The sequence below is a fragment of the Mycteria americana genome, chromosome 3 (genome assembly GCF_035582795.1).
Source record: "Mycteria americana isolate JAX WOST 10 ecotype Jacksonville Zoo and Gardens chromosome 3, USCA_MyAme_1.0, whole genome shotgun sequence".
NCBI classification, from domain to species: Eukaryota; Metazoa; Chordata; class Aves; order Ciconiiformes; family Ciconiidae; genus Mycteria; species Mycteria americana.
Genome location: NC_134367.1, coordinates 81,240,437 through 81,264,278, shown reverse-complemented (window position 1 = coordinate 81,264,278; position 23,842 = coordinate 81,240,437). Strand labels below are relative to the sequence as shown.

The window sequence follows — 23,842 nt, the reverse complement described above, 5'->3', positions numbered from 1 at the left end:
AGCTTAATAATTGAAAAACAAACAAACAAAAATAATAAATTGTAATGAGATGGAAAACATCAAGAGAGCGAGAGAGGAACAAAACCCAGGAAAAAAGCAAGTGATACAACTGCTCACCATCCACTGATCAACACCCAGCCTGTCCCTGAGCAGCGATCGCTGCCCCCCAGCCAACTCCCCCAGTTTCTATACTGAGCTTGGAGCCATATGGTATGGAATAGCCCTTTGGCCAGTTGGGGTCAGCTGTCCTGGCTGTGCCCCCTCCCAGTTTCTTGTGTGCCCGGCAGAGCATGGGAAGCTGAAAAGTCCTTGACTAGTGTAAACATTACTTAGCAACAACTAAAACATCAGTGTGTTATCAACATTATTCTCACACTAAAATCCAGAACACAGCTACTAGGAAGAAAATTAACTCTATCCCAGTTGAAACCAGAACAGTGGTTTCCTAGAAGTGACTATTCTTACAACATAAAATAAACAACTAAATAAATGCAAGACAATAATAAATATTAATGTCCCTCTTCATTTGATGAATATCAGTCCATTCCTATGCCCCCATTTCCAGCACATCATTGTGAGCATTCATGGAAAGGAAAATGAAGCAATGCTAAGAATATAATATCCCTAGGGAGAAATGTAGTTAATATCTGTAAGGTAAGTAAACAAGCAAGAATATTAATAACAGTAAATGATGCATAGGTCGAATTATATCACTGTTGGTTGGTTTATAATTTTCATTGCCAGAGAACATGGATAGAAATAGGAAGAGTATGTTTTGTAGGAATGGGAACAATTGCAGTTTCCTTATAGTCTTTTGACTGATGTGAAGCTAACTAGTTCTTGATTAGACTGAAACATAGAACTAATTACAAATAAATAAATAAATAAATAAAAAGCTAATAACTTGCAAGAACTGGCAAGTCTGCAACAGTGTCTGTGGAGATACATTGTTTTGTTTCTGGTGTATGCTGTAATAGATATTTTTCCCATTGCTCTAGTTTCCCTAGCATTTCAATATATGTCTAGATCAAATTGAGTAGTCTATGGTTATCATCAGAGCAATTTCTCCCTGTTCACTTTTCAAGAGTACCAGAGACAGCCACAGTGGAACAAGGAACATAACAGCAAAACCGATTTTCTTCATCTTTGAACTATTTCAGAGGGGTTTTTGAAATTATTTAATTCTATGTGGATGAAGGCTTTCAGAGCTATTTCAGAGCAAAATGGATGCTTATAAGCACAGTAGTGTAAGAGGCCCCACTTTGAATACTTATGCCCAAGTGTTTGTTTGGGAATGATGGGGAGCTGACTGGGGAGCCGAAATGCTGCCATCTGACTCCTCTGACCATTCACAGCTCAGCAAGATGATTTGGATTTTAAATATTCATCAACAGTGCAAGTAACAGCTGTATGAGCACACCCAAGTAATTAATTTGCTAGGGGAAGCTGTGGTCTGTGTGTGGATGTTCTTATGAGGGGAAAAAGAGGCAAAACACATAATAGAGTAAAAAAAAAAAAAAAAGGGAATTATTTGTTCAGCTTTAATCATCATAATCATTATCAGGCCACAGCTGAATGACGCTTTTTCTCCCAGTTAAAGACCCACAGCCAGCTGTAGTAGTTTCATGAATTGCTTTCTTTCATCTCTTCACTTCATCCTGTGGGACCCATGACTCCATCTGTGGTAGTTTTGAACATATGGAGAGATATCAAACCCCCAGACTGTCCTCTGTGGCCTTTCAGTTTTTTTGCAATCAATTTCAATTCTTTTGAGTATGTTTTTTTTTGTTGCCCTGTTGGGGCTTTCATCCATTTGGTTTCTGTTCCCAGTTGTGCCTCGATCTCTTCAGACTCCGTGAACCCCATGTTTCAGGGACGCACTGTAGCTGGTGAGACCATACTTTGCTGTTGGCCAGCCACCATGCCATACCTATAGAAAAATGGAGGGCAAGGGGAAGGGTGAAGATGCCTAGGCCCTTGCCGCGAGGAGGGAGAAAGCGTGGCAGAGGCAGCGCCCTCGGGCATGGGGCTGCAGGTCTGCCCAGGAGAGGGGCTCCTGTCCTGTGCTTGCACCTAAAGTCCCCTCGGATGGGCCCCCCAGCAGTCAAAGCACGCAGCAGTGGGAATAACACACATTTCATGGGGCAGGTGTGTGGGTAAGGCAAGGACCCGGCACGATTCTGGTGAAACACAAATGTGGGCATCATTGCAATAAAAACTTCTTTTTAGACTGAGATCATTCAAACATCTGCTACAATGTGTTAAGCCCTCAGTAAGTGTTTGGTATTTTATTTCACCTAAGTAAGTGAAAAGAAGCTAGGCCCAAGCCTTCAAAGGTAGTTTGGCTCTACCTCCTCCTGAAATGAACGGCATCTGGTCCCCTGAACAACTTTTGTAATCCAGCTGGACCACTGAACTTACCATTTGAGTTGTATTCACTTGCTCCTCAGCTAAAACTACCATCAGCTTCAGTATGTTTCACTTCTAAATAAGCATTCAGTCCAAACCATCTAAAAGCTTTGAGATTTGGGCTGTCTTTGAACGTATGTAAATACAACAGACCACATTCCATTTGACATACAGAAAGCATAGTACTGCAAATAAAATAAAAATTAAAATATTACAGCTTGGATAATAAGCATAGTCTTGGCTGTTTAACAGTCAGTGCTGTAGTGATGTATTCTTTTCCTGTTATAAGTGAAAATATCAATACTTTTGTGATAGAATGTGAAACTATGTAACAAAGTTGTAATAAAAGCAGGTCTTTGGGTATTAAATCTGTTCTGAATCTAGTAAAATGGTTTTTTTGGAACCCAGAGCAACAACGTGGGATTTACTGAGCATTTTCAGTGCTCATTTGCATTGCACTTGGTAGGGGAATGTTCCTTTTTGGAGGCTGAAAATATTTGGCAGCCCTAACATGTTTAGCAGCTCACATGTGGTGAAAAATACAAAAATTCTGTAAAATGGTTAAGGACACATTTAACTGTAGATGGATATTTGTTTTGTCATATGTACTGTAAGGACAGGGAAAAAACAGTTTCCAGATTAAAGTTTCCGATGGTGAGTTAGAAGTCTAGGGCTCCTCTTTCTGTAAGTTATTGTGTGACACCAGTTAAATCAGGTAGGAACCAATTTAGCAAAACACTTAAACATGTGCTTAGCTTTAAACTCAAAGTTGTCCTGCCAACACCACTGAACAAGCCTTTATGTATAAGCACTTTGCTGAGTAAAGACGAGGTTTGTAAATGGGTGGTAGCAAGGTTTGCTGTTTGACAAGATTATTGTAAAAGTATACCAGCTGGTACTTGTACAGCCCATGGCCATTTGTTCTGACAGAATGTGTTAGCATTTGTATCTGGATATATTTTATACCTGGAAATTATTTAAGGAAGGTTGGAAATAAAAGACTTCTCCCTCTGAATCAAAGAATGGAAAACTAAGTACCTGATTATGATGCCCATCTTTTCTGACTAATTAGGCACCAGAACTTAAGCTAAAGCATACATAAAGCTTTGTCAAAAATAACTTTGTCCTTCATCATAGATGAATTCACTGTCCCTTGTGTAATCTATTCCAGTACTCAAAATCTGCATTTAGCTGGAGTACTTACAACATGTTGTCTGAGAAACCAGCCAGGTCTCTCTCCCTATCGCTACAAGCTTATTCAAAAAACTGAATGGCTGAGTCACATGCTAATCTGAAGTCATCTGCTTCAGTTTTGGAACTCCAATGTAGTGAATTATGAAAATCAAACCTCACCACAGGAAGAAAAAACTTAAAAATTCTTCATGCCTGTGGGACAGTATTTAAGAAAGAATGTTTATCAGCATCAGGTGAACATGCAGGACAAGACATGAAGGACTCCTCATCATATTCATGCAATTAGATCCATTTCAATTAGTGGGGATGCTTTTGTGGGAAAAGAAAAAAAAGTCAATCAGGATTTCAACCAGCAAAACTCATGGAATTTGTGTTCTGTCATCATGCCAGAGTAGCTTCAATTTTATCAGAAAAGCAGTCAAAAAAAAATTTCTAGTATGTATAGCATATTCCACTCCTTTAGTGGGATTTCTTCTAATGTAGGAGAGTTCAAGTCTTGCCCCAAGCTAAGCTAAGTCAGAATGTCAGTGATAAACTCCTAGGCAAAAACGAGGATTATTTGGTGGAGATCCATCAAATCACAGTTCTTTCTGAGATAGTGCCATACCAGAATCCTGCCATTCCCCAGTGATTTTCAGTAATGCATGTTACCTTGCACGATGCTCACATGATCCAAAATGGAAATCCCTTAGGGCTGGTGCAGAAGGGGAAAAAAGCAAAAACCCAAACAGTAGACTTAAAAAGGCAAAGAGAGGTGCATAAAGAAATGAGAAGTTAAGGACCTGTGTTCACGTCTGATGTGCCAGTCTGAAGCAAAACATAATGAAAGGTAAAACACTACAGAAATCGATTAGTATGAGAACTACTGTTACCTCACTAGCATTCCTAAATGTTAGTAAATCTGATTTTATTATCTTTCTAATTACCATTGCTCACTTTCACCTTGTACTAAAAACGCAGGTAGATTGAGAAACATGAACATATTTCCAATGTTTGCAGGTGCACATCGGCTAGCTGGGGAGAGCAGAGCGCGCATTCGTTCCTGTGAGCCTTTCCGTCAGGAATCTTGGAAGGAAGGGGAAGTTTACCTCTTCCAAGGTGACCAAGGGAAAGTGAGCAGTGAGCACTTTCACAGTCGTGGAAAGAACAGAACCAAATCTGTCTTCTCAAAGGTCATCATCCTATATATAAATCAGTCAGCTCAAAACAATATGCTATCAATCCTTCATTCCTGCAACGCCCACAGAGATGGAAAGAAGAGTTTTGTTATGAGGTAGCTGGTTAAAAGCAATCACGATAAAATTTGTCTCTTTACTTTGCACTGTCCTTTTACTGACTTAAAAATTTCCACTGTAAAAAGTGTTCCTATATGAATGTACCAATAGTAAACTGCACTATCTCAAAGATACCTTCTAGGTCTCTTAAACACTTTGCTGCCCTCTCTTCTCCAACTGTAAACCCAGAGCAGCTTCCTGATGAGAGCTGTGTCAGTGCTGTTCAAAGTCTTGTGGAAAACACACCATACAGCTACATATATAGATATAAAGACTAAGTCTTAATGTAGTGGGGGGAATGAGTAAACTCAGTAGAATTTGAGGTTTTGTGAACTTCATTAGCTATTTTTTAAAATTCTTGAGGTTTCACAAAACTGAAAACCAAATGTCTTAGGAAGACAAAAAAGCCCTCTCGCTCCTAGCTTGGCTCAGTCCCCTGGACCCTGTGAGAAAGGGGAAGGCTCCTTGGCTCCTGCTACCCTGCAAGGCCAAGGCCAGCCAAGTTGGAAGGAGCTTCCATGGCAAAAGGAAAGGCAGCGATGCTTGCGTTGGCGTTTTCTGCTCTAGTGACAGATTGAGCCCTTCAAAGTCTTCCGAGTTCTGAAACATCAACACTTTTTCCTACTGGAATTTCAAATTGTGATGAGCAAAGTTGATGACTTACTATGCTGTTTTTTCTTTACCCTTTTTTTTTTTTCTTGTAACATTTGTGGTGTTTATCCACCTATACATTTGACAGGGCTTCATTTCTTGGATTCTGCAGGCAACTCAGCCAAATCCATGCCTCTTTGCATCAGCTGCAGGATCCTTCGACAGATACTCTGCAACCCCAGTTTGGGCCTCAGCAGTGGGGATCCTGGTCTTCTCGTTTGACTTCTGAAATATTTCCACGTGTCAGGGCAGGTTCTGTGGACCCACCGCAGGGTTCCGTTCTACTGCTCCCCACGGAGCATGGTGCCTTCAGCCATGCTGGCTGCTCCTCAGCAGGGCAACCCACTAGTCCAAGGGCTGGGACTGGAGCCCTAGCCCTTTCCAGTCCTCCCAAGGAGACTGGCCAGCAGCATAAGAGTGAGATTTCTTGTGTGCTGCTTTCATTAGCCCGAGGCAAGGCTCCCTCCATCAGGAGCATGCCTAAGCAAGCCCACTGCGCCTTCATTGAGATCAAAGGGGATGGTGCTGCATCCCATGGAGGAAAGGAGGACCGGGGCGCTGGGGCTCACTTGAGAAGCTGCTCCAATAAGCACTTTACAAACGCGGGGGGGGAGGTGAGAGGGGCATGTCTCGCTTAAAACGAAAAAGGATAAAAATGAGAGGATTCCGTCCTGGGGAAGGCTGAGTTTTGCCGCAGTGGCGGCAGGAGCACCGAGCTCTCAGCCGGCGAGGTTTCGCGAAACCCCCGGCCGGGCCGGGCCGGGCCGGAGGGGCCGGTGCCGCGCTCCCCGCCCGCGGGGACTGGGCTCGGGAGGCCCCGCGGCGGGTCCGGGCCGCGCACCGAGCCCCGCCGCCGGGGCCTGGCGCCGCCTCCCGGGGGCTCTGCCGTGCCGGGGCGGCCGCGCTCCTCGCCCCGCGAAACGGCGGGCAAGGCAGGGGCACGGCGGGCGCTCTCGGCCGCCTCTCCCCGCCCCTCCGCGCCGCCCCGCTCCCTGGGGGAGGCCGCGGCCGCCCGCGCCGCCTCCCGCGCCGCCTCCCGCACCGCCCCCGCACCGCCCGCGGAGGGCGGTCGGGCGGTCGCGGGGCGGCGCGGGGGAGGGCCCGGGCCCGGGATGGCCTCGCAGGTAGGCGAGCGCCGGCCGCCCGGTGGGGAGGGGGCGGCGGGGGGGTTATGTCACCGCCGCGGAGGGGCGAGCCGGGGGCGCGCCCCGGCGCCGCTGATTGACAGCGGGGCCCGGCCCGCAGCCCATAAAGGCGGCGGCGCGGGGCGCGGGGCCGCGGAGGGACTTGCGACGGCGGCAGGGCACCGCGCTCCGCTCCCCACCGGCATCGCCCCGGCAGAGCCTCAGCGCGCCGTCGGCTCCCCCCATGCCAGGTGAGGCGCAAGGCGGGAAGGCGCCACCGTGAAGCCCCTTGCGGGGCGCGTCTGCCGCCCGGCGGGGCCGGGGTAGGCGGCGGGGGCTGCTCCCGCCGCCCGGCGCCCGCCCGGAGCTCGCCGTGGGCAGCCGGGTGGGCGCCCCGCGCTGCCGTCCCCCGCGGCCCCGCGGGTGCTCGGGGTGCCAGGTGAAGGGACCTGCCCCGGGGAGCGCTCGCCGGAGGCGGTGTGCGGCACCTGCCCGCCGCGCCGGGCGCTGCCAGCAGCCGTGCCCGCAGCCGTGCGCGCCGCGCCGGCGGGGGCTGTGCCGCAGCCGTCCGGAGTGGGTCCCGCGGGGGAGGCGCTGGGTTTGGGAGGTGGGAGAGGATTCCTGGAGTTTGCCGGTAATGGGTGTTAGCGGTGATACCTCGGGGTGACAGATGATAAGGAAAAAAGGAAATATTGGCAGTGAAAGGTGGCATCCCCGAGTCTTTCCGAAAACGTGTGGCGTTAGCACAGGGTTGAAGCGATACGGCTGTATCCAGGGAAATGAAGGTCTACGCATTCCAGTGCACGCAGCCTGCTCCATTCATTGCGAGTGCACGGACGTACGGAGATGCAATTACGTGGCTTATAACTGCATAGTGCTGCAGGGCAAAACCAGCATCGTGTTAAAAGTCACTTTATCCAGCTATGGGGTTAGCTCCTGGGTACAGAGGACTGTAAGAATGGCTAAATGATCTATCCATCTATCTATCTGTCTATATACAAGAAAGAGAGAAGAGTTTATATGATGACACTGAAAAAGGTACTGAAAAGTACCCCTATTACTCAGAACCAGCATCTACTGAGATCCCATTATCCTACAAGGAATTTCATCTGAACGTTGTGCTCCAAAGTAAAGATGCAGCTACTAATATGCTCTATCTCGTGCAGTGTCATGTGGTCCCTATGCCCGCTGCTGAAAAATCGTGGAGAAAATAATAGCATGTATTTTCTGTATGTCTTTCCTTTTTATTTTTAGGGACATTTGCATAAAAAAGAGCTTTATTGTCAAGAATTCCTATTCCCTTCACCTGATGTCATGTTTTACTTCTGGCATCAAGAATAACCCTAGGTTTTACAAGAATCAGACAAGATAGAAATTCTGATTTTATATGTATAGTTGCTTGTAATGAGAGTTCTGTTTATGGCATTTCATGAGGTAAATTAAAAGATTTGTAGTTGATAAATATTATTTCCTTAACACTTACTAGTTTTTGATTTATTCATAGGAGTTATGCTGCAGAGGAGTGGGCTGTTGTGGCTTGCTGTGTTGATAACCCTGTGGGTTTCCTCCAATGCTCAGGGTAAGTTCTGACACTTCTTAACTAGGTATAGGGTAACTCCCAAATCTAAAAGTTGGCTTACCTGAGCTACAGTGGGCAAAGTAATCTTATGTGATTTTTTAGAAGTGCTTGGAATAGTAGTTGCTGGGGGGTTTTTTGGTAGATACATCTTACTACGGTTAAATGAAGATTCCCCAATAAATATAAAAAAATTGTTTTCTTTAGAAATTGTTGATCAAAATGTATATAATCTCAGAAATAATTGCTATTATACTTTCCTCTGGAGTGGAAATGTATGGTGAAAGTAACGTAAACAGAATCATTGAGTGGGGTGAACATTTTAAAAAGACAGGTAGAGAAGTAGACCTCTACAGACCAAATATACGTAGGATGTAAATTGGCACAGGGCCAGACCCTCATTTACGTCTAACTTCTTGGCCTGAATCTTAAAAAGCAAATCTCTTGCTTCCTGTTGTCAGGTGGCCACATGGCTTCTCATAATTTGATTTTTATTAGCTGACAGTTAAAATATAGAAATTGGCTCAACTTTCTTATCCATTCATATATATAAAAATTTTTTAATGATTACACTGTTACATGCATCCGTGCATAGGCATATACATGAACATACAGCATGTATATATATACAAGTGTGCATTACATAGTGCTATAAAATATATTGCCGTATGTTTAGTTATATAATCAAACATATTTATACCTACACACAGAAAAGGTGAGAGTTGTCATGTAAATGAAAATGACAGGTGGAAAATACGATTCACTTGCATGCTAGTAGGAACAGTTCTGTTTGTGGAAGTAGGAAAGTACTGAGTTTACTCTGCTGATCCTCACATCTGCCATATAATTGCAGTTACTAAGTAGAGTGTGCAGAGATGTGTTTCTTATAACACTTTTTGTAGACACATTGTCACACACTGTTAACTTTTTCAGATGGTGACAAAGAAGAGGAGACTACCTTTGATTTACTTCAAATCAGTAACATAAACCGAAAGACAGTTGGAGCAAAATTGTTTCGGGGTCCAGACCCCACTATCCCAGCATATCGTTTCATTCGGTTTGACCATATACCTCCGTGTAAACCAGAGAAATTAAAAAAGATTGTCAAACTCATACGGCAAAATGAGGGCTTTATCCTTTCAGCCACCCTGAGACAGGACAGGCAATCTAGAGGCACTATCCTTGCTTTAGAGGGTCCTGGCATCAGTGAGAGGCAGTTTGAGATCATTTCCAATGGCCGGGCCAACACCCTGGACCTTATCTATTGGGTGGATGGCTTCCAGAATGTGATTTCGCTGGAAGATGTGGACCTTGCTGACTCACAGTGGAAGAACCTCACCGTGCAAATAACAGGGGAGAACTACAACCTCTATGTTGGCTGTGACCTTATTGACAGCTTCATCCTGGAGGAGCCTTTCTATGAGCAGCTGAAAGCAGAGAACAGCAGAATGTATGTGGCGAAAGGGTCCATTCGGGAGAATCATTTCAGGGTAGGTAACCTGGAGGAGTTCGGGTCAGTGGTGAGGTAGAGACGTAGCTGCAACTAGTTTGAGAAGATGCAATAGGTGTAGTTTTGTTCTCCCAACGCCTCTTGGATTTGGTGGCGTCATAGGTGTTCCCAAGCAGAATTTCTTCAGAGTGTGTTTTTATTCATTGCTGGATCTGTGTTGCGTGAATTTGGGGGTTCCTGAAAACAAAGGACTGGTAAAGCAAAGTCTAAGGCCAGGAAAAATGCACAAAACCAGTTTACGGGCTTTCCTATGCAATCATCCACTTTCTTTTCCAGATTTAAGACTTCTGAACATACTGCATTTTTGTGGTGATTTGTAGAATTCTTCAGAAATTTCTTGAAGACCTAATTTTCTGTTGAAATGTAGCTGTTCAAGTCATAGGAACCTGTCAATATTTGTTAAATTTTATTTGAAAAAGAAAGATGGAGGAAAGAAAAAATTTTTAATGGAGCTGAAGCATGTGGTGTTGACCCATCCCCTAACAGAGTATCTTGGTTTGCCATTCTGAATAAACTTTCGTTTCAATTTAAAAAAAAAATTTTGAAAAAAAAAATAGAACAAAATGTTTTGATCAGTCCTGTAAATGAGATTTTTTTTCTTTTTATGGAAAACATTTATTGTTTCTCTTTTGTTTTAAAATGAAGCAATTAGAAACTTTCTGGTTTTCCTATAAAATGAAAATTTCTTCCTACCTCATACAGTGATGTGATCTGGCCCAAGTGCTTTAAGGGTAGCTTCTTTTCACTCACAGCTGAAATCAAACTTGAACTCATGGCTTCAAAAATTTGAAAAGCCCTTTCTGTCTCATCCTGTTGTGCCATCTAGTTGTCAGCCAGAGCGTGACATGCTGGAGTGTGGTTCCATAGGGTGACCAGTTTTGGTAGGCAAGCCAGAAGCTCTTGCCCACAAGCCTCTCTATTCCTGCCTCCCTTCCTAGCCCATCAGTTGTGCTCATTGAATTGGTTTTGGAGCTGTACTGTTACGTGAGTCACTGAAGTAATCTGTTTTTGAAGTAATTTTTTTCTTTTTTGAGATTTTTTTTTTTTTTAAGTGAAACAAATACTGATCTGGTTTTATAGTGTTGTCTCAGGGTAGTGCCAGCACAATTGAGGAGACAGTGAAGTATGGTGCATGGGAATGACTGGCTAAGGATGGAAGTGCAATGGGGCAGGCTTTTCAAAAGTTGGCTTTGACCTTACGACGGATGTCTCATAGAACTACAATATCTAAAATGTGCTCTATGGAAATGGAGATTTGAGCTCATTGCTGGTTAATGACTCTTTTATTACGACCTATTTCAGAACATACCTGATTTTGTTGCTTATAGTATTGAAATTGTATGTAATAAAACTACCAACATAATTTTTTTTCAGTGTGTGTCAGGTTGAATGCCTTGTAGGTTCTTTTTACATATTTACTTTTGGCTAAGTCCAGTCAGTAGCATGGGTTTGAGACAGACCAGTTATTAGTTAATCTTAAATTGATCTAACTGGTTTTTATTTTTTTTTTATTATTATTATTACAGGGTCTTTTGCAAAATATTCAGTTAATCTTTGATACGTCAATAGAGAATGTTCTGCGTAAAAAAGGATGCCAGAGGAGCCAATCAAGTAAGGCTTTTTTACCTCATTAATACTGTTCAGTTGACTCTGAAAATGAGAAATGTCAATGGTGACATATTATCCTAAAACCATGCAACAGATCCCTCTGAAATGATAGAGGAATCTTATATAAAAAAAGGAAAAGAAAATTCAGTTGCTTTTTGGTGGTAATAGGAATATGTTTGTTGGCTATATTGAGATACTATTTCTACCCTCTAGGCTACCATTTTATTTCTTATTGCTTAGGTTTGTAACTCTAAGCCTGTGTTTTTAAGTTGGGAGAAAAACTGTCAAGCAATAAATTATTAGAAATAGAAGGAAAAATGCATATGTGTGAAAATATCTACATTCTTCCATGAGATGTCAGTGATTCTTTGAGCACAAGACTGGGAACGTTGCTTCTGAATTCTGCTCCTTACTCTCAATGGGCCCATGAGCAAGTTTGCAAGTCTTAAAGACACTGAATTCCTCGGCAATAAGCTTGTACACTGAAAGAGGCTTTGGGTTTGAATCCCAAAGCCTCTGATTGTTAATCAAAACAACCTAAGGAAAATAAGAAAAAAACAGAAGAGGTATGGAAGGCATGTATGTGACAAGCTGCCATGTGTTCTTGTTAGTCCAGTTCATGCTGACCTCACTAGGAGGGGAGCCCTCTGTGTGTGGGAGTATATTGGATTCATCATGAAAGAGTTATGAAAATTTGTCAAGTATGCACTAAGGTTTTGTACTTCAGCTCATGGGAGGTGCTGGCTATTTTACTTTCTAGTGTTTGTAACTGGCAGGAGCTCAGTCAAGAATCAGAGACAGCTGATTCCACCAGAGGAATGTGGTAGGTACACAAGGCAGTCAGGACTTTGGGGTTTTATTTGTAACTCCTGCCATCTGAAATGCCATTATTTCTGTTACTTCACCAAAACATATGACATGGAGCAAATCAGTTGAGCAAACTTTTTTCCTTGTTTATGCAAAACCCATAAATTAAGCAGTAGCAGGGCTTCTTCAAAGGGGGCCAGAGTATTGAGATTTTGTAAAGAAAACTCTCTATAAGATATATGAATGTGTGTATATATATGTATGTATATATCTATGTAGGGTTGTGTATATATGTATATGCACAAAAAATTTAACTGAGCTTGCTAGTCTGTTTTTAAATCTTGATAAAGGATATTGGTTGGTTATTTCATACGTTCCAGAGGTGTGCCCTGCTGTAGGACCTCAGACACAAGTGTGGTGATGTGTTAGAAATGAGTCACGTGGGCTAGAATGGAAGTGGCCTTAGATGGCACAGGCAAGAAGATATGCCCCCATTTGTTGGTTGTCATCTACCCCAGCCAAGCTGTTTTCTGTACTCAGAAACTACTGAGAAACTACTCAGAACTACTTATTACTGGTTTTCAGCTTTGTTAGTGGAAGGAAATGCTTGAGGAGCAGAACTGCTGTGGGAAAATAGAATCTGTATTTAGGTCTAATTGTAATCTGAATAAAAGAGAAGGATGGTTTCAGGAAGGATGCAGTTCAGCTATTCTACTTCATTTACTAGTGGAAACAAAATTCCCAGAATTCGAAGTAGTACCTTGAGGACACATTCAGCGATCAGAGGCAGATCAGTCTCATTCAAGAGGATGAGGTCCCTAAGTGTGGATAGATTGAACCAGCAAAACCAGCAAAAGAGGGTGTCTTCAAATGTTGTACATTGTTAATGGTTGATCACCGCAAAGGGAAATAGTTTGGCCAAATGTTTAGAAATATCATCAAGTAAACATGGGAGGTTACTGACTTCTGCTCTAAAGAGGAAGCCAATGGAGCCTAAAGGGATAATTGAGTTCTGCATGCTGATACATACCTTAGGAGGAATTCTTATACCCTTCAGCTGTTGCAGCTAATAACCAACAGATAATATTTTTTTAATATATTTGTTATCACATTAGTCAACTACCAAAAGTTCAGGTCCAATTAATTATACAGATTTGTTTTTTTTGTTTTATCCTTCTTGGGAAGTATTAGCAAATAGTTCAGTTCACAGTATTTTTACTTTTACTTTGCAACACCAAGAGAACACTACAAGATGGAAATTATTTGTGCAACAACAGAAGAGGGCTAATGGCACACTGTGGCTTGAGGCCATCAAAATGACTTGAGAGGCTTGTTAATGCATGGCTGATTTTCTGGCATTGCCTATCCAGCTTAATTACCACAGTTGAAGAGCCATGGGTGATATGTTACTGACCGCAAGGCACATAAGTATTTTCCCATTTTGATGGCCCACCCGTTGAGCTGTGGTCCAGACACTAAGATGCCAAGTTTACATGTGAGTGTCCCTCATGGCAGATGTTACCAGTGAAGTGCCCTCAGCTCTGAGGACACAAAAAGCCTGCTGCTTTTTCAGAGACAGGACTGTGTTTTCCTACTGTATCTTTAATCCCAGTATGAGAATGTGAGGTATGGGGAAATGGTAGCTTGGGATTGCTGTTGAGTTGAGGGTAGGAAAGTATCTCTGTAGTGTGGTGGTTGCAAATACTCTAGGCAGGGCTTACACACAGCGCGGGGTAGGAGAGATGACAAAAACATGCCTAAATAGGCACATCAATAAAATCCCTTCTTCAGCTAGATCAACAGAATGACATTTGCATATGTGAAAGGATGCACATTCTGCTCTTCTGGTTTCTCGTTTTAAAGATAATCATGTGGTCCTTAGGAAATTAGCAGGAAGCCAGCAGCAGAGAACTGATTTCCCAGTGATCCCCAGGCATCTTCTTTCAGTCACTGCCAAGTATCAGTAGGAAGTGTGGATTTAGTTCTTCTAACATAGTTTTGGTTTATGTTTCCTGCTGAGATTGCAGCTTTATTAATGTCCTCAGAATGTTCCGGTCAAGGCACACTCCATGTTGGCTTGAAAAATATGAAATTAATGACCTGAGAAGTGCTATGGGGAATCTGAGAAACCTAGTCTTTCAATGCGGTAGGAAAATTGCATTCTTTCCAGGGAATCAAAAAGCAGCTGAAGTAAACAGTTATGACACAGAGTTCTGATCTGCTATGTGGTATATCAGTTTTCTCCTGTCCTGTAAGTGAAGCTGGACAATTGCTTCAACTCTGGAATACTGTGAACAATTTATTGTAGACCTTGACTAGCGGCAGATACTTCATAGCTGACTGAAAAGCACATCAAGCCGATCATTTTAAGTATGGTTGAGAAGTAATTATTTAATGTCATCTTATGGGTTGGTTCTTTGTTCTTTTATTTTTAGCCTTCTAAATGAATGAAGAATACTCCTGCTCCCATTTTCATTGCTTGTACATTTAAATATAACACTTTACATTGGATAATCAAGCATCAGATCAAGCCCTCAAAATTTTTAAAGCGTTGACACCTTCTGTAATTTGTTAACACTGAATGGTATTGGGGTATTTTGAAGCATATGTTTTATGGCTCACATTCCTATGCTGATTTCTTCTTTTTAAATTGCTATATCCTTTGCTTCTCCTTTCTCTTTGGTAACCTTGAGTGATTACAACGTTACTAAGTCTGGTAAACAAGTCTGTTGAGAGACAGGGCAGTATGGATTTCTGTATAGCTGATACCAAAGTTGAGTGTACCATGGAGTCCTTAGAGAAAGCTTCCATGGAATCCATGAGATATTTACCTGATGGAGATTTAAATGCTTAAGAGAACACAGACTGTTTTATTTAATTATCTGTGTTCTTTTTTTATTAATTACTGCTGATGCTTTCTGATATATTCCTTTTAAAGAATTTGCTATAGACAGGGAGGTCTTTTAAACTGATATTAGAACATGCCCAGTTCTCCTTGTGTAATGCATGCAAAGTTCTGTTTTAATTACGATCTGCCTGATGGAGGAGTGTTTGGAGTGACAAATTTCAGCCTGATGTTAGCTTGACCTCCATTTCACATCAGAATTAAACTATCATTATAACAGCTCCTCTGAATTTAACACCAGGCAGTGCAACACAGAGTCTGGTATAAATTGCATAATGGTCCAAATTTGAGCCAAGTAACCATGGAATTTATGGGCAGAACAAGGACAGTGACTTTCTGCAAGGGAACTCTTTCTCCTTCCTTTTTCACTGCATCGAGAAAAAGTTATAGGTCATGAAAAAATCTGAAATCTTTCATGGCTCTGAGTGAATAAAATGGGTTTGCTGTTTTGATACTGTGTCCTTTTGTTACACCTTCTTCAAAAATTAATGTGTTGCAGTGCCAATGATGTTTTAAAATGAGGGCTGTGTGAGACACAGCTTGGCTCTTAATTTTGAAAAGGGAAAGCCTATAATTGGAACCAGCTGACATCTAACCCCTCTCTTTTATTCATGGGTATAATCTAGCGTGAAGCTGTGCCAAAATAGATGTGTTTAAGCCCTACCCATGGGTGCCAGTCTGTGATTTCAGCAGGAATCTGTAATCTGTGGGAGAACTTTGCATATGCAGCTCTTCTTTTTTCCTCTCTTGCTACCAGCTGAAGTGAACACCATCAATGAGAGCACTGAAATCCTTCACTTGAGTCCTGCTGTCACAACCGAGTACGTGGGTGAGAAGCCAGAGAAGAAGGCTGAGTTCTGTGACCGCTCCTGTGAAGAGCTGGGGACGATGTTCACGGAGCTCACTGGCCTGCGCATCGTGGTGAACAACTTAGCTGATAACCTCCAAAAAGTGGTAGGTACCTGTAAGTCTGAAGAACCGAAAGAGGTCTGTTGTGCGGTACTCTTTCCTTCTTTGTTTGATACCACAGGCGGTTAATAGAGGTTTCTGTATGTACGTGTGCATACCTGTTGGTATATCTACATAATGTAGAGATGACCTACATTTTCAGAGTGACTAGTTAGGTAGTTCTTGAGTATAACACTTTAATGAAGGCTTGGTTTTCACAAACTGGGTTTAAAAGAACACACAAACATGCACTCATACACAGAGGAAATCAATCCTCTTAAAGGTACTGCAGGTTTGGAAATTGAAAGCTAACAAACCCAACCTTGCCTGTATACTGTTGAAGCGTTATTACCATGCTTATACCAATTATGAATACATCGGCAAGTGGCTACACAGGGTAGCTAAACTGTAAGTAAATGTATGGGATTTTCATAGTTGAAGTAAGATGGTGACATGTTACTGAAGTCTGCCCCTCTTCTTGTTCTGAATAAGTTAATCCTTTCTGAAGGAAGTTTATTACTATGCCATATGTCTCAGGACTAGAATCTTCCCATCTAAAGATGAGTTGTATTGGAGGAAAGCAAAACTGCTAAGAACAGATTACCCTTAGTATTGTGTGACTGTGTTTGTACTATTAGCTGAAGAATTGCTACGCAGTATTGCAGTACATGAGATCTTCCACTTTATGTACTTAAATATATTAAAAATACACTTTTTTTTAATGGAAGAATGAAATCCAGTAGTGTCTCAGTTTTGTCATATTTAAAATGTCTTGTTTACAAAGTACACAATTTTTTTCATTTGCTTCATCTTCTAGTCTGAAGAGAACCAAATTATGTGGGAATTGATTGGGCCTAACAAAACACTGAAGAACCAGTCAGTTTGCTGGCAGGATGGCCGTGTCTTCGCAGATAATGAAAGCTGGATTGTAGATAGCTGCACCAAATGCACCTGCCAGGTAAGGTTTTGGAAACATTCTTCTCTGCAAAAATGGATAGTGGGTTTGCTCCAGCTCAGGTCACACTTACTCAGAGCTTGGGCTAGACTTACTGATACTTATAAAAAGTAGTCCCCATGTCCATGACATTTAGAACATCAAAGAATTTCCACACATGAAACTTTCCCCAGATGCACACCTTTATTTGCCTCTGTATGTGAGCACAAGTCAGTAAGTTGATTTCTTTGCCTGTAGGATTCTAAAATTGTGTGCCATCAAATCACCTGCCCAGCAGTCTCCTGTGCTGATCCATCTTTTGTTGAAGGCGAATGCTGTCCAGTCTGCTCTCACTGTGAGTATTCAGCCAACGAGAAAGATATTCCTTGGCAATATTTAAAATCACTACTATTGTGCTGGAGAGGTCAAAACAAGTTAAGAGGCTGAGGCAGGTAAGATCAAATAAAAAACTTATATGTATACAAGGATCATATGAAGTAACTTGGCTGCTTCAAGTTACCTTCTGGAGGAGTTGACTTCTCTTCAGTGATTATATTGGTTGCTTAGACGTAAGCTGATAACTTGCCTAGCTAAGTTGGACACTAAAGGTTAGATGCATACTCCTCCCTAGTCATGTTTTCCAAGGCTGGACATTCTGATTTTTGTTGGTTTGCAATAGCACTGTGCACTATTATTTCTTTTCCATACTGCCTGGTTAAAACAGACTAGTATAGGTTAGAATGTCTTCTTGTCTTCTTGTGGAGGATGTTGAAGTTCCAGAATGCGGTTTGATGCAATATTAATTAAGAGTGCAAGTTATTTTTCCTCTCTGTTATTGCCATTCTGTTACTCTGTTTTATTTCTTTTATGTCATGTATCCTCTTTTGGTATAATGCTTTACTTATGTGGAACAAATTGGCAAAGTTCATTTAAGACAGCATTGCAACTAGACTTTGGAGTGACAATAGGTTTAGTAATTTCACTAATTAAGTGACTTCAGTGTGGGTTCAGTACATTTCACTCTGTACTAGACAGGTCTGTTACAGAAGAAAACAGTTACTTAGATGTTCTAAATAAAAATGTATTGGAATATACTCAGAGTTTTTTGCCCGTTCAAGCATAGGGCATATTCTTAAAATGTGCTCTTGATCACGTTCACTGTTGTGTTGTGTTCAGAGGTGGGGCCACATCTCATCATACTGACCTATATATTCTGAAGTCAAAGGCAGTTGGAACTCGAGTTTTTGGCTCAGCCCATTCTAGAGATAAGATGTTCTTCCTTCAACGGTCAGTGCCTCGTGCAAACACACTGCATCCAAGTTTATGAAGATCCAGGATTCTTATCTGTGCTAACCTCTTATTACATTAAACCATAATTCCCTAACTTCAGTGGCAGCTTGGGAAAGCAAAATTAGAAAAAGAAAGGACAAAGCATATGTTCTACAGACAAAGAGAAGTGAAAAATCTTCTGAGTAGGGTAATAGAGCGACTTTCAATGCTAAGTACTGTTTTGTACCTTTTGCTGTGCAGCTGATGACAGTGAGGAAGGCTGGTCACCATGGTCAGACTGGACAAAGTGCTCAGTTACCTGTGGCTCCGGGACTCAGATGCGAGGAAGGTCGTGTGATGTCACCAGGAGCGCTTGTACAGGCCCGCACATCCAGACAAGGATGTGCAGCTTTAAGAAATGTGACCATCGCAGTAAGTAATAAAATTTCTTCCTTTTTTTGGAAGTCCTTTAGGAAGTCCTTCCTTCGTTGGACTTCTCTAAGCAAAACCAAGCTTAGTCTGGATTTGCTATGCACGCTCACTAGTCAGAACAGTATGTATTTGAACACTCATATATGCATAATTAAAGTAGCTATCATTAGATTCTTTGTCATCTCCCCCCTTTCAAATATTTATCCTTTTCCTGACAATTTAATAGGTATGTGCATTCTGGGCTCAGCTCTGTTAAACAAAAAGATAGTGGGTGATCTTTTCTTTAACATTATGAACTGGAGTCTCTTGTTTGAAGTCAGTTTGGAGAAAGCACTCAGTTCATAATTGTGATACATGGAGCTGCATTTTGATCTGCAATTCATTCATGATTATTGGCCCGTTCCATTAGCTTAGTAGTTTTTAGGAATACAGTAATCATAGAAAACTTTTGCAAAATATCAAACTACTTTTATATTTAAGGCTCTGAGGAGGATCATACTCTGTCTCCAGAAGGATCATACTCTTGTCTCCAGAACTGTAGTTAATACTATTGCAGGTAGCTGCTATATCCAGGCTACTATAGTACCTAAGGCTATTGCTGAAGCTGCTAGATGTCCAAATGGGCATTTTAAACAAGTATTTGTGTCATTGGAATAAGTTTATTTTTAAGTAAAATATCTAACATGCATGTTAGTCATATGTTGGTCACTGAGATTCTTTAGAAAGCTGTACTTGAATGTCTGAGCTGACATGCTGGGCTTTGTAAGTGACAGTGGTAGGAAAGAGATGGGACATTCATCAGATGTGGTGAGAGGCTTATTAGAAGGTTAACTTCACAACTGAGTTTGTATTACTGCTGCAGGTGGGCTATTTCCTTGAGTTTTGCTCTTTTCTCTGGCAGTACGTCAAGACGGTGGCTGGAGTCACTGGTCTCCCTGGTCTTCCTGTTCAGTTACCTGTGGAGTAGGAAATATCACCCGTATCCGCCTCTGCAATTCCCCTATCCCCCAGATGGGTGGGAAAAACTGTGTGGGAAATGGGCGTGAAACAGAGAAGTGCGAGAAGGTCCCATGTCCAGGTACGTCTGTGGTCTTGAATCCAAGGTGATGCAATAATGTTCCAGCTGAATTTCTTCTCTTTATTCAGATCTAGATTACAGTGAATTTCTGTGACGGAAAATATAATTTGTAGCTTAGGGGTGAAATAACACACAAGGGTGCTTTTAAAATGAAGACAACAATGCAGTCAGAAGTTTTGTAAACCTCCCAAGTTATGATTTGGCTTTAAACATTAAGAGTTTGAGAAATTTTCATTTTCTAGCTTAGTGATTTGTCTCTTCATATCAGAAATATAAACACTTTCTATCTAAAAGGAAGCTGATATTGTACATGTTAGGAATAGACATACAATCCCCCAATAGCAGGTTTCTTTGAAAGTATGCATACATATTTTACACATATTCAACACATTTAATTGTTATTATAATTCTGTCTTCCTCATCTACACTTTTCAGCCTCTTTAGAGACCATTCATTCTACTCACTTGCACTTTCCTTTCATATAATTTTTCCTCACTTTTTTCCCTTCATATATCTATCTTCATTCCGTCCTCTGTTCAGCCTTTCCTTTCTACTTACAGGATATGAGCTTGAAACTGATGTCAGGCTTTTAACTTAATGGTACTTAAATAGCTATACACACTTCATCTATTTTTTGATCTACCTGTGCATGCAAAGTTAGTGAAAAGGTTATTTATTTAAGGACATACACCATTGCCCTTATGTTTTTTTGCAGTACCAAGAACAAACACAGGGTTTGGTTCAAAGATGTTTGTATTTCAAGAAAATTCAGGATTGATGACAAAAGGGTCAGTAGAGTTGTACCAATATGAAACGTGCAGAAGAATCATTGAAATAAGTTATTAATACTGAGTCAAGCAATACTATTGAAGATACACTGATGAATGGATTACAAAACCAGAATAATAGCTGCAACCTTACTGAGCATACTGTTGCCATAAAAAAAGGCATAGAGCTCAGGTTTGGCTCAGCAGAAGTTTGTATCCTGTGGTCACACCCTGCTTTCTGTACAAAATGAAAGCTTAGTAGGGAGCCTTGAAGGCACTGTACTTGTTCTGATCAACTTAAATGGAAATACACCATGCCAGTGGGCACAGCATGTTGTTTTAATTATTGGCCAAAAAATGCCTATAAAGCAGCTGGGTATTTTTTATTTGTTTGTTTGTTTCTGAAATATTGCTATCCCAGTGTAAGGCTTTGCCAGCATCTTTCTTCCTATGTGTGTAGTGAGAAACCGTCTCCAGTCAGGGATCTGAAGAAAGGGTTGTTGTCATTGGCACCAAATGGTGTCCCCAGTATATTGACTGTGATGCTCTTCTCCTCTCTTCTGCATATCCTAGTGAATGGCCAGTGGGGTCCTTGGTCTCCATGGTCTGCCTGCACTGTTACCTGTGGAGGAGGAATTCGTGAGAGGTCTCGCCTCTGTAACAGCCCAGAGCCACAGTATGGAGGAAAGCCATGTGTGGGAGATACCAAGCAACATGATATGTGCAATAAGAAGGATTGCCCAATTGGTTGGTATTTAGTAATTCTTTCTTCAGTCTGAATAATTATTATTGCTTTTATTTCTTTAATGGATAATTATGAATTGACACTACAGAAATCTACTAATTATACCTTTGTTTCAGGAAAGCACATTTAACTATTTTGGGTGCTGTTTAGATCAGTGGGATTTTATATATATTCTTAATACTGACTTCTGAACAAGGATGCGTTTCTTAAACAGGGTTTCAATATGGTGTAATGTATTCAACTGAATGAAGCAATCTGTAATATTTTCATATTAAATCAATAGTATATTAAATGCATTTAATAACCCTAATTCTAAGGATTTTTATAAAAGTCTGTTGCATCAGATGTGATTTAAGCTAATGAACAGAGAATACCTGTTTCTTTAATGAAGTGTTGCATGCCTTTTATGCTCCTAACTTAATTTACACTTTTATGTGTCTTTGCCAGATGGGTGTTTGTCAAATCCTTGCTTTCCTGGAGCAGAATGCAACAGTTACCCAGATGGGTCTTGGTCATGTGGGCCATGCCCAGCAGGTTACCTTGGCAATGGTACCATCTGTGAAGATCTTGATGAGGTATTGACTTTGTTGCTGTTAACATCAGGAAATCACTGTGAAACTTTCATTATTTGGGAATTACACAGCCATCTAATTGGTTTCTTCTTTCTTTTCCTGCAGTGTATAGCTGTGCCAGATATTTGCTTTAAGGTGAATCAGGTCCATCGCTGTGTGAACACAAATCCAGGTTTCCACTGCTTGCCATGTCCTCCACGTTATAAAGGAAGTCAGCCCTATGGGGTAGGGCTGGAAGTTGCCAAGACAGAGAAGCAAGTAAGTGATGTCGAAGAGAATTTGATGGCTTTGAAACTGAAAAATATCTGTGAATGAAAGCATGTGATAAACTTGGGTACCAAACAGAAGTGACTTGAAACAGATAACTGCTGTTCCAGGGTATTTTTGGTTCGAGTAACAAAACACTGAATTTGGGGTTGTTTTTTTGAAGAGTTTTATTTTCTCTAGGTATCTGTACAGTTGCACCAAATGAGTGTAAAATGCCAGGAGCAAGCATTCCCCTGCTTTGCACTCCTTTCTCTCAGTTGTATATACCTACTCTGGATATTGGAAACTGAAGAATCAGGATCGTTCTCTCCATAAATATGCTGCTGTTAATGTGGGTTTCATCAGACATATGTCTGAAGTTCTCAATCCCTAAATTCCATTGGGCCAACACCTATCAGTGGTGAAGGACAGAAGGAAGTGGAAGTGATATTGAAGACTACGGTTTGATAGACAAGACAAAAACTTTAAAATGGATGTTATGAGATGCCTTTTCTTTGTTGCTGTTGAATCAATCTGTAGTTAGTTGAACATGTGAAGTCTAAATGCAAAACATCTGTGTAAGATTCTCAGATACTGTCAATGAAAATAAGCAAAGTGATAAGAAAGAGGTAACAAAAACTTACTTGAGGGAAACATGAGAATTCATTACGGTCTCTTTGATTTAAGAAAATAAGAGTCCTTGCATACTGACAGGCAGAATGCTAAAGGAAAGAGGTGAGTACAGTCTACTTTCTGTTGCAGTTAATTTCTGGGGATTAATGACATCTGGAAGAAAGTAGATAGAGTTCTGAAAATGTTAATCACTTTAATTGCTTTTTGAATAATGTCCAATTTTTCCTGTGGTTTGTTTTAATTATTTTCATTGTACACATTGTCTGGAGTAGTGAAATGACAGAGCAGTATGACTTACTGACCACAATTAAAACAAAGTTCCTGTCTTTAGGCATCTAAATAACTGCCCTGATTTTGACAAAGTTGAGGCACACAGAGCTGGCTGCGAATATCATCAGGTTTCAGTGAGTACGCTCTGTCTGTTACAGGTCTGTGAACCTGAGAATCCCTGCAAGGACAAGACACACAGCTGCCATAAGTCTGCAGAGTGCATCTATCTGGGCCATTTCAGTGATCCTATGTACAAATGTGAATGTAGGACAGGTTATGCTGGCGATGGACGCATCTGTGGTGAGGATTCAGATTTGGATGGCTGGCCTAATAATAACTTGGTCTGTGCTGCTAATGCAACGTACCATTGTGTGAAGGTGAGTAAAAAAGGTTGATAAAAATGCCATGCTATAACCAGATTTTCTCTCTTTTTTCCTAAATAGTTGTGAATAACACCTTTCAGCATCAAGCTGGTGGTTGCTTTCATTAAGTTTTGACTGTTACAGCATCCTCATTTTCTAGGAGATGCTGTGAAATGTGTATTCACTTAATACTATATCCAGTAAGGGATTCCCAAAATGAAATCCAGAGTCCTCTGCTTTGGATACCTTCCTACTCAGCGTACACAGAAGGTTGGGATGCTTGTGAATAGAGTTAGCACACTGAGCAGGAGCTGCCTAAAACATGGGTGTGGAGCACATAGCTAGTGAGAACTAAGCAGGAATCTCTGGGTGCAGGTGAGTACGAAATCCTACCTGCAAGGCTTGTAACAAGACACTGACAGCCACGTAAGGTCTACAGTTCTAAATCCTTTCTTGAACTACCCCTTAAAGAGTTAAGCAGGTCACACTCACTGTGAAAACTGGATTCAGAGCCTGACATAATTTTTG

The 23,842-nt window shown here is 41.4% G+C and overlaps 1 protein-coding gene across 2 annotated transcripts in view; it reads left to right on the top strand.

The window, feature by feature from the left end:
* Window positions 1-6,580: 6,580 nt before the first annotated feature.
* The window catches only part of THBS2 (thrombospondin 2), a 35,292-nt gene continuing 18,030 nt past the window's right edge, over window positions 6,581-23,842 (top strand). Inside the window, exons 1-13 of one of the 2 annotated variants that reach the window (XM_075495820.1) lie at window positions 6,581-6,652; window positions 8,157-8,231; window positions 9,162-9,718; window positions 11,265-11,349; window positions 15,816-16,012; window positions 16,824-16,964; window positions 17,199-17,295; window positions 18,471-18,641; window positions 19,543-19,719; window positions 21,060-21,233; window positions 21,679-21,806; window positions 21,909-22,061; window positions 23,111-23,329. In XM_075495820.1, the coding sequence (XP_075351935.1) occupies window positions 8,162-8,231; window positions 9,162-9,718; window positions 11,265-11,349; window positions 15,816-16,012; window positions 16,824-16,964; window positions 17,199-17,295; window positions 18,471-18,641; window positions 19,543-19,719; window positions 21,060-21,233; window positions 21,679-21,806; window positions 21,909-22,061; window positions 23,111-23,329 (2,169 nt within the window). In that variant the 5' untranslated portion in view covers window positions 6,581-6,652; window positions 8,157-8,161. Of the gene's footprint in view, window positions 6,653-6,750; window positions 6,904-8,156; window positions 8,232-9,161; window positions 9,719-11,264; window positions 11,350-15,815; window positions 16,013-16,823; window positions 16,965-17,198; window positions 17,296-18,470; window positions 18,642-19,542; window positions 19,720-21,059; window positions 21,234-21,678; window positions 21,807-21,908; window positions 22,062-23,110; window positions 23,330-23,842 lie in introns of those variants that run through there. The other variant, XM_075495819.1, reaches the window with a different exon arrangement.